The sequence below is a fragment of the Charadrius vociferus genome, unplaced genomic scaffold (assembly GCF_000708025.1).
Source record: "Charadrius vociferus isolate BGI_N301 unplaced genomic scaffold, ASM70802v2 scaffold104, whole genome shotgun sequence".
NCBI classification, from domain to species: Eukaryota; Metazoa; Chordata; class Aves; order Charadriiformes; family Charadriidae; genus Charadrius; species Charadrius vociferus.
In genome coordinates this window covers 510,038-520,068 of record NW_009648255.1, presented here as the reverse complement: position 1 = coordinate 520,068, position 10,031 = coordinate 510,038, and the positions used below count along the sequence as shown (strand labels likewise).

At 49.8% G+C, this 10,031-nt stretch overlaps 2 protein-coding genes across 2 annotated transcripts in view; one reads left to right on the top strand and one right to left on the bottom strand.

The window, feature by feature from the left end:
• Positions 1-278: 278 nt before the first annotated feature.
• ERICH6 (glutamate-rich 6) lies at positions 279-9,286 on the top strand. Its single transcript, XM_009884472.1, is given in 12 exon segments — positions 279-363; positions 2,463-2,539; positions 2,541-2,597; positions 2,599-2,727; positions 3,966-4,067; positions 4,145-4,302; positions 5,293-5,360; positions 6,189-6,346; positions 6,494-6,579; positions 7,881-8,033; positions 8,319-8,550; positions 9,023-9,286. Coding segments are annotated over 12 exon segments (1,569 nt in total).
• Positions 9,287-9,860: 574 nt separating this feature from the next.
• The window catches only part of LOC104285942 (glucose-dependent insulinotropic receptor-like), a 1,264-nt gene continuing 1,093 nt past the window's right edge, over positions 9,861-10,031 (bottom strand). Inside the window, exon 2 of the mRNA XM_009884470.1 lies at positions 9,861-9,896. Within this exon, the coding sequence (XP_009882772.1) occupies positions 9,861-9,896 (36 nt within the window). The remainder of the gene's footprint in view (positions 9,897-10,031) is intronic.

The window sequence follows — 10,031 nt, the reverse complement described above, 5'->3', positions numbered from 1 at the left end:
GTGCCCTCCGCCACCCGAAACACTGCGGGGAGGGACCGCCGACGGGCTGCGGCCATCCCGAGGGACGGACGGCGGACGGCACCCTCAGCCAGCAGCAAAACTGCGGCCAAGCCCCACTTACTATAGCGAAAGTGTTCGGATTTTTAAGTAAATACGTTTGGAAAAGTCTCCTTAGTATAACCGTCAAGGGCAACTGCTTTGAAGTCATTGCATGTGACTAATGGGTGGGTTTGTGTCTTAAATTAAGGGAAATGGAAACGTTGGGCAGCGTTGAACCCATGGCCACGCAGAAGCTGCCAGGAGTTGCGGTGTCGATGCAGACAGAAGCCAGCTGGCTTCGGGAACACGCCCACAGAAAATCAAGTAAGAGGTTTGCTCAAGAAAGAGGTTGCTCACTTGTACTGCCTGTCACTCAGGCTGCCGCGTACCCCGGTGTTTTTCATAGAAGACACACAACTTTGCAATTTCCCAGAAATGCTTTTGCAAACTGGCGACAGACCCAGGACCAGCCCCCAGGAATCCCCCTCTGCGGTCCCCTCGTTAACCTCTCTGCAGAGCTGCTCCTAAACGAACCTCTGGGTCCCCATTAAGCGTGCGGGAGCGCTCTGCCACCCAGCAGGCGTAGGAGTGCTCAGCAGATGGTAGAAATAGCGTATTGTATTCCTGTGAGAGGCACTGGCAACGCCTCTAAGGAGAGCTGAAAATATATCAACCTTTTATCTCCTCCAGCTCAGCTGAGTCATCCATCCCGGCACGTGACTGAGTAACCAGCTCCCTCGCTTGCCCACTGAAGTACAGCATTGTAGCTTGGCACACAGCACATTAGTGGCAGTTGCTGCCTGATCCCATTCCTTTTGGGCACCACATCGAACAGCCTTTGTGATTCGCTTTCATTGCCAGGCAGCCCTCCTCTGTGGGAGAACGTCTCCTGCATCTCACGTGCCTCTCAGAGCAGGAGGAGTTATCTGGGCCACAAAACAGAGCGAACCAGCAGAAAGTACGGGGGAAAGCTGCGTGCAGATCCATCCCCATAGAAGGGGGGCATGCGCAGCCCACTGCAGATAAACAGTGCTCTCTTCTAGGCTTTGGGGGACATTTGTTTGGAAATGCACTGTGAATGTGTTTGCAAGAGAAAAACATTGTAGGCTTTGTACTTTAGGTGGAGCTTCACGAGTCCTTGGGAAAACTGTTGCTGTAACAACCAAAGTACAGAATAATCAAACTTGTGCCAGTGGTAAATCATCTACCTGGGTTTGGATGCAGCAGTGGTAGATGATACAAAAGCTGCAAAACCCGTTAGAGTGGGCAGAATAAGAGCGTGGAGCATCCACCTGCACTGAGCACTGCACCACGGGTACCAGGCTGCCCTGCGTCCCTCGGTGCCATGGTGCACCCAGAGCCATACCCCGGCTCCACCGGTGCACTTTGGAGTCACCTCTTCTGGGGTGGGGTTTATGATCAGTTACTGTCGTGACACAGGTTGATTGCAGAGGGTGATAAATACATGTCTTTGAACCGCAATTTTAAAAAAACAAAGTTCAAGCAAACCAGCAGCCACATCATTCAGCCATCTAAAAGTATAAGTGAATCCCATAGCATCGCTTTCAGCTTTTCCTCCTGTGTTGGTGCATTCACTTCCAGATGAATTCCTGAGCTGTGCTTCCCACTGCAGGCCTGGGAGCTAAGTGCTGACCTGGGGCTGGCGTGATTTTTCCCCATCCTTTTTAAATACACTTAGAAGGGCAAGACAAATTGTGTGGCAACACGGGGAACTGAAATTCAAGATTAAAAGAACTAGGAATGTGTTTAGTTTGCCTGAAGGGGAGGCTGTGGCAGCTGGCGTGCTGGCCACGGCGATATTCAAACAGAAGGTGATGTGTGTGGGCCAGCACACAGTTGTGCACCTGAGGCTGCTGGGTGTCACTAGCACTGCCCGCCGAGAGGCAGCCTGGGACTGCTGAGCACAGCGATAGACACCCGGTCATCTGAGATGTTCCTGTCGCCCCAAAGGCCACAAACCCCTTAGCTGCACTCACACAGCGTGGGCTGCACTTGGAAATCAGAAAAAACTTCAGTCATCTCTACAGCTCTTTCTTCTTAGGACAAGAGAGGCTGGGAATGCTTTAGAGGATAATGCAATATTAGATTAGCGCTACAAGTCACTGACCCTAAGCAATAAGCCGTCTCCATGACTTCAGCAGGCTGATTTTGTAAAGCCCCGATCCAATGTCCGCGCCCGGTTCAAGTCCCTCAGGCACCGGGGAAGGGTCACAGGCGGATCCAGAGCCGCCCCTCTGAGCGCGTAGGACCGAGTCCGGCAAGAAGGTCTCAGGCAGCCCACGAGGTTGGTGAGAAAAGGCTGGCATGCTGAAAAAGGAACCAGACAACTGTGTCTAGGAGATAAGCTTTCTGAGAACACAGCACTGCTGTTCAGTAATTCTCATTATCGCTGTTTCTTGCAGCCCCGTCAGAAGAGTTCAGCAGCTTAGATGTTTTGTGTGACATGGAGGTAAGGACTCACCCAGGCTGCATAGATACATTTATGCTTCATGGTTTTACCCCTGAACAAAGATATGACTCCAGACTGCTTTTGGTATTTTCCACTCTGAGTTTGAAGAAGATTTTGTGAAGCTGTTCAAGCAGTCGCTGCGCACAGTCCCCTCCGTTGGCCTGCCTACCCTTCTGGCCTACAGACCCCAATTGTCACGAGAAAACATACAGATCGAGGTGAGTCAGTGGTGGGTGTTCCCTACTGTGTGGCTTCTTTTGTTTACTTTAACTCCTACCATTCCCGTGTAGGAAAAATAAAAATAATGCCCTTTGCCAAGCCGGTGCAGGACTTCCTTTATGAAAGGGGTTTTATTTCGTGAGGCTTGTTGTGCACACCTAAGCAGCAAGAGGCTGTGCAACTCCTCCCCTCACTGCTGCATCCTATGTTGAGAATTTCCTAGCAGCAGATTTTGCCCTTTGGCTAAAACAGAGATACAAAACTTACATAAATATGAGGCATACAGTCAAAGAATACAAGCAGGGCATAGGGTTCCCTGTAACCCTTAGCAGAGTAAAGTCATCAAAAACAGTCAATCCTAGGCATGAGGTGGGGAGCAAGGGAATTTCTAGGAACTACGCTCCAGAGAAGCCAAGTATTCCAAAATAGTATGTTCAGAAAAGCATTTGAATGAAAGCACTAAACACGTAGTATAGTAAATGAGGTGTAAGCGAAGCGCACCAGCTAAGGGGCCCGGAGCGAGCACCCTTCGCCCCTTGCTGCTGCAGCGGGATGGCTGCTGTCTCCGCGGGGAGCGCCGAGCTGGCTGTGCTGCCCTTGGGAGCGGAGGCATTAGACACGAAGTTCAGCAGTGTGCTCTTGGCAGCTGCATCTTCTATAACTCAGTTTCAGAATGTCCTCAAAAAATAGATATTTCTTTCAGAATATCTAGTAGCCATCCTCAAAATATATCCTGCAGCAGCCCTGATTTTCATATGGTCACATATGCGCAGCTCTTTCGTCAACAAAACTGCTGGGGGTTCCTCATTAAATTCCCCGCAGATTTTCCTATGATCAACCGTGCAACAGCTGGGGAGCTTTTTCTCTCCACAGCCCCAAGCAATGTATTTGAAAGGGTTAATGCATCAGAGTACTCAGCTACATCGTTCTGCATGCTCTGAGGCTTTCCCTTGGAAGGAATGGCTCTCATAAATACTAAAGTCATTCAATTTCTTTGAGAGTTTTTTTAATTTATTTATTACAGATTGGCTTTTCTTTTCGGTGGTTCCCTGAACCTAATGTTTTGAGTTAAATCCTTCCAGTGTATCACAGACATAGATCTGGTTTAACTGCTCTTACACACTTTGTAACACTGCATTTTGAGTGGAGCCCTCTTTCCCCAAGATAAAACGAGGATTTGTGTGCTGATACCGTATTTCTGTCCTCCCCGTGTTCTCTCTCCCCACCTCCACTTCAGACAGAGGAGGACTCTGCTCCGAGGTGCGAGTACTGTGGCAGCCTGCTGAAGCCATTCCCTGCCTTCAAAGACGTTTGCCCACCATCACAGGATTATGAATCAGTAAGCTGGTGGGAAAGCTTGGCAGAGGTTTGCTGTGGAAGGGCCCACTCTCATGGCACCCCTCTTCTGCCTTTCAGAAATTCTGCTGCGAGCGTAATCGAGACCTCTACGAGTTCATCGTAAATGAGAGGAAGAACCATGAGGGCGCCTGGAGCACTCCCACAGCTGTCAGCCCCCGTGAATCCCACGGCACCGAAGCCGACAGGCTGCTGTCAAAGGAGATGGCGTACCAGAGGTACCGTGGAATGACTGCAGGGAGAATGGGGGATCAGGTCTGTATAAGGAACAACGGGCGACCTTGGAGGGATAAGAAACATTAAGAAAATGAAGCTGCAACAAGAGGGAATGAAAGAAGAAAAAAATTTTCTTTAGGCAACGCAAGTTTGTATTCTATCTGGATCCTCCTGGCTTTTCTCTTATGAGGCTGTGTTAGAAGGTGGGAAGGTATGTGCTAAGTAAAGCATCAATGCTACTGATGACAGAAGTAATATCAAGAGACAGGTAGAGCCAAAAACACAATTGTAGCTTTGGGATATGGATAATATTTGTGTCTAGCTTTTACCTCAGGTTCTGAAACAAAGCTTGAATTTGTATTTCTCTAGTTTGCTGCATAAACTGACGTGCATTTGGATTCCAATTTCCAGAGTCATGAGAAGTCTGCAAGTTGGACTGCTGCTGGGCTCTTTAGCAGGAGGCTCAGAGCTTATACAAATATCTAAGCCTGTGGCATAGCCTTACAGAAAAGTAAATCAGCATACCTGGAAGTAAACCGTTAGTTTCCTTGAATATCCTTTGCAGTCTGATGGTGCGAGTACCTGACGTTATGTACAGAGCATAAACCAAAGCCGTTGTCAGACTATGACAAATTTATAGCAAGCTAGATAAGAAGAATAGTGAAAACATTCTTGGAGATTAGCTATTTTCTTGATCTTATGGGCAGCTCTCCTCTTTTACATAAAATCTTGATACAAAATCCATTACAATGTTTAGTTCTGCTGTCAGTAGAGCTGATGCCATTGCAATCACAGAGTCTGTTCACTGAAATCTCTGTTGGCTGAGATGGTATTATTTTGGTGATAGTCCATTGCCTCGGTTATTTGCAATTATGCAAGTGGAGAGAAAAACAGGTTCAGAAACTCGTGCTCCTACAGCATGGATATCCAGTACTTCTAGCTTTCAAAACAGGATATATGAAATGTTTATCAGGAATACTTTCATTTTCCAGGCAGCAGGAGAGACAAATGGCCAGACAGTTAGCTTTCCTGGCAGCGGAGCGAACGAGTGTATCTGAATGTGAGTTTGCATTTCCTTATGCATGTATTTGCCTATTTATTACAACAATGAATTCAGTGGAATCGCATGTCTCTAATGCTCTCTAATTGAACAGGAGGATATATACAGCAACATGTTAGTTCATTGTCAAGTGTGCAATCCCATTAAATTAGATAGCGCCATATTAAATAATCCCTCACATGAGAAAAAAAAAAGCAGTTACACTCCCATTGCACAGAGAGGATCTCCTATTTATATCTGAACGTTTCAGCTGAGATGCACAGAAATTGATCTTGGAGCATAAGAAGTTGGCAAAGCCAAGGCCTTGGAAGGTGGGGACTGCCAGAATTAGGGTGAGCAATGTTTTGCCTAATCAGGTGAATACTCCACTAATTCCTATCCCAGGCTGTGGATGACTGAGCAGCCCTTTGGATCAAAGGCTTTCTGACTAAGAACAGATGAGCTAGATTTACAATCTGGGCATATTTTCATGGAGGACGGCAAGCACTGAGGCTCTTGCGGCACCAAGGATTTCAGATTGTCAGTCCTCCACAGTGCGGAGCCACGAACGATAGCCAAAAAGAGTCATTCTTCACTCACACAGATGTGTATATATACATAATTGAAAAAAACTACATCTTTTTTCATAATCCTGATCTCTGAAATAGCTGAACATTTTGGACTGTCCTTGTTAGACAGGAAATACCCCGAGACAGACTCCCAGGATGGAGCATTTCAGCCAGAAATTCCCACTTCCCCAGGTTACAGCCCCCCTGCAGATGTGCCAGGCAGCCGGCGTCAGCGCTGCCCGCCCTCCTGGTGCACGCAAACCTTCCCTTTGTTCTCTAGCTTCAAATCAAGCTGGCACGATTTCCTACCTGCTTTCTCGGGAGCCTCCATCGCCAAAGGGCCGGACGCTGGTACCCGGTGAGAGAGCAGCAGAGCCCGAGGAGGAGCCCGTCTCCTGCAGCATCACCTGCTGCGATTTTACCCTTGTGGGTGGAAAGGCAAGTAGCTGCTGCCCGACGGCGATGGGCTGCGCCTCGGACGTGTCCACACTCCAGAGCAGCTGGAGCCTGGCACCTGCCTGCCTTTACAGGGCAGTTGGTGCGGGACGGCTCTCATCCATTTTATCATTTCTTTTCCAATCTTAGGTAGTGAAGAATGAATTATTGGAAAAATACTACAAACATGGAGGGAAGTTCCTTACCATGCTTCCAGATGGAGCAGCGCAGTTATTGTATCCTTTACAGGGTTCATTTCCCTGTGTTAGTCCAGGGTTGTAACTAATTTTGAGTGTGTCCTAGTCTGCTTTATCACCGAATAACCTGGTCCACCACTCACGCTCACTTTCACAGTCTGAAAAAAAAAAAAAGCAGTAGTGAAATCACTTACATAGCTCTTGGTCTGAAGTTTTTCAGACCAGCCAGTAGCTCTGATGAAGGACGGGCACTTGTGTCTTCAATACCTAGTCTAAGAAATGCGCTAGCCCAGTGTTCAGACCCACTGCCGAGCTCTGGCCACCCGTGGAAGGGCACCGCTGGCCAAGCAGGCTCTGAAAGCGCTCAGCCCCGTCCCTCCCCGGGGACAAACAGCACCGTGTTTTGCACCGGCACAGGGCTGATGTTGCTGTCCTGTGGGCAGCAGTAGAAGGTGGTGGCAGAAGAGGTGGCAGAAGAGGTGCAAAGACAAACTGAAATTACCAGTGTAACTAAGAGTCCTGTTTGAAGAAATAGAAATGGGGCAGTTTCACCAAAAGACCCCATAGCTTTCAGGCTGCCTTTGCCATTATTTAAGCCATAACATTTTAAGTCACCCACGTTATTTTTCCTTACTGTGGCTGACTTCTTTCTCACCCTGGGGTGTATGCAAGTGTACCTGAGCTCTGCCACCGAAGTAAACGGGCTTGAGACTATCTCTCTGCTCTGCCCTCCAGGCTGACTTTGTCCCAGGGATGCTGCTGGTTGCGGCAGCGGGAAATGACACAGTGCCATAAACGCATGTGCTCACAGCAGCAAATCTTGCTGGAGGGAAACCCCAGTGAGACACAAAATGTCTGTTTGGTTACATTCGAGTCAGGTTTCTGGGGCAAGGGCCTTTTTTCCCGCTGGTTGTTTGCTTCTTTTATCTGGGAGAATAATACCTGCCCCTGTTTTCTCTGCTGTCATCCAAGCTGCATACTTAGATCACTTCACTTTGCTAGGCTTGTACTTTCAATTGTGAGCGTTGTCCAAGAACGTGTCTTTAAAATAAACTTGCTAAGTGGTTCTGCCTGGGTTATTGGTTAGAAAACATGAGAAATGTATTCTGTATCTATCTGCTCTTTTGGCAGTGTATACAGAATACTTCAATGTAGGAGACGAGCACTGGCAGCGTCCCAGGTAACACTGGCAGCTCACCACCATTCCACCTTTACCACAGTGATCTGGGTAATATGTCAGTTTTTATACTCCGAAGTAGTGCTCTGAAATAAGTAGTATGCAATAATAGACCAACCAGACAAACAAAGGGGTTATGAGCACCTTATCTATCTGATGACAGCTATCCATCTGGAAATCTGGCAATCATTGTTGTACGAGAGAAAAAAAGGCTTCTTTGCATAGTACAGGAAGACAAGCCGAATAACGCCGAAATACAAGCAGTATTTACGTCCAATGGCAGAAATACCTGCTATTATCCGAACGGAGCTGTGTGGTATGTTCAAGTTGGTCAGAGCAGTTTTGCTCTCCACTGTGCATTTTAAATTTCAAAGGTCATAAAGGGTATTTTTAATAGCATTCAAAAATTAAAAGACAAATCTAGCAGGTCATGTGCTCTGCTTCGGGTGGCTCTCAGAGGAGTGAGGCTACCCCAGCTGAGCCTTGAGAGGCGCGGGTCAGACCCCAAACTAGCTGTGCCTCAGTGCCGTCCCTCTGGGGAACGAGGGACATAGGCCGTGGGAGCTGCAGGGCTCAGAGCTTTGATTTTCCTCTCTTTTAGGATAAATATGAATATTCAGGGAGGGCAGTATTTGGACCAAGCGGGCAACAGGGTGAGAAGGTGGACGTGGCTGAACAGCGTCATGTCATCAGGACCCCACGTCCCACTGAGCCCCATCTTCATCTCCCTGAACCAGCACGTGGGGGTGAGGATCCTGGGCCAGGACAAGATGACCGTTTCCTTCCTCGCCATGGGGCAACAAGCAAAATTCAACGTGGGAACCAAAGTGCAGGTATTTCTCAAGCACACGGGCAACTCCACGCACAGGTGCTCCCACGGCGGGGGCGGGGTGGCCAGGGAAGCTCCCATCTGTGGGGAAGCACGCTCATCCCATGGTGAGCGCTTCCCTGTTGCCCCATGGTCTGGACCCCAAAACAGCAAACAGTGGAGGTGTACCCGTGCTCAGTCCATGCAGACAGGGGGCTCACCAGCCCTGGCAGCTCTGGCTCTCTGCAAGGGGCTGCAGAGTGCGGGAAGCACTCCCAGGCAGGTCCCTGGTGTCCCTGGCTGCATCCCCAAGGGTCACCCTGGCTCTGCCGCAGGAAGGAGAGCCGTGATCTGCGTGGGCAGTGTGTGTGGCAGCTCCATTCCTCCATGGGCTGCTACCGCAGGGGCAGGTTTGTCTGCTGGGGAGAGACCAAAGCCCCAAAGGCCCATCACACACTGCTGTGACTCTGCTGACGCCATTCGCCTCCGCTCCGCAGGTCAGTGACGTCGGCCGGCTGCCTCCCCCTGCCCGGCTGGGCGAAGACGAGCTCCTGCTGCTTGCCTTCAGGGTGAGGATTCTGCGGCTCTTCGACAGACTGCGTGGATGCTTAAACTTTCCTTCTAATGAGCAATGGGACAAAATTCAGCCTCCAGCATACCTTATCACACAGACTTTAAAGGTCTTACAGCTTTGCACAAATTCTGACATAAGCGATGAGCTACGCAGCTCGGTCAGGGCAATAGTAAATGCTCAAGTCTGACCAGCACATGTGTGGTGTGAAGGCAAAATGAGCCAGAGACGCTCCCTGATGCTGCAGCACCTGCACGCCCTCAGCAAGGTTTCGCCTGCAGCCCTGCCCTGCCATGGTGTGGAGCAAAGGGCAGCCCGTGGCCCTTCTGCATGGCCCCTCTCCGGGGTCATCCCACCCCAGGGAGGTCTCGCTCAGCATGAGTGGGGCTGTGGGGCAGGGAGTGTCGCACCACAATTCCTTGTCAGCCCACACTGAAGTGCATCTTGGCCGTGGAGGCACAAAGAGGGGCTTTGCTCGGGGCAGAGTAAACCTGCACTTGAATGGCACATTGCCCCCGAGCAACCTCCCTTCTGTCTCCCGGCAGAAACCAGCCTGGGCTGACCAGTCGTTTCAGCCTGTGGATGTGGCACAAAGGTAAAAGCAAACAGAGCACAGCTAAGTCATAGCCTGTGGCAGGTATACGGGAGGAGGTGTTTGCTCAGAAGTCACCTGCACAGGCACCGCTCTGCTCAGCCAGCGCTTCTGCCACGGACAGGCACCGGGGGGATGCCAGACTTCCCTGGTGCAAGCGCTGCATGGCAGCTCAGCCTGCTGCGGGCACGAGATGCAGCGGCTCTCTCTGCAGAGAGAGGGGAAAAAGCCCACAGTTTGTCCAAAGCAATCAAAGGTCACTGTCTTGGCAACGTTTGCGTGGACGCCGGGGACAGAAGGCTGTTAACGTGGACAGCAGAGTGTGGACGAGGCACAGCCTCTT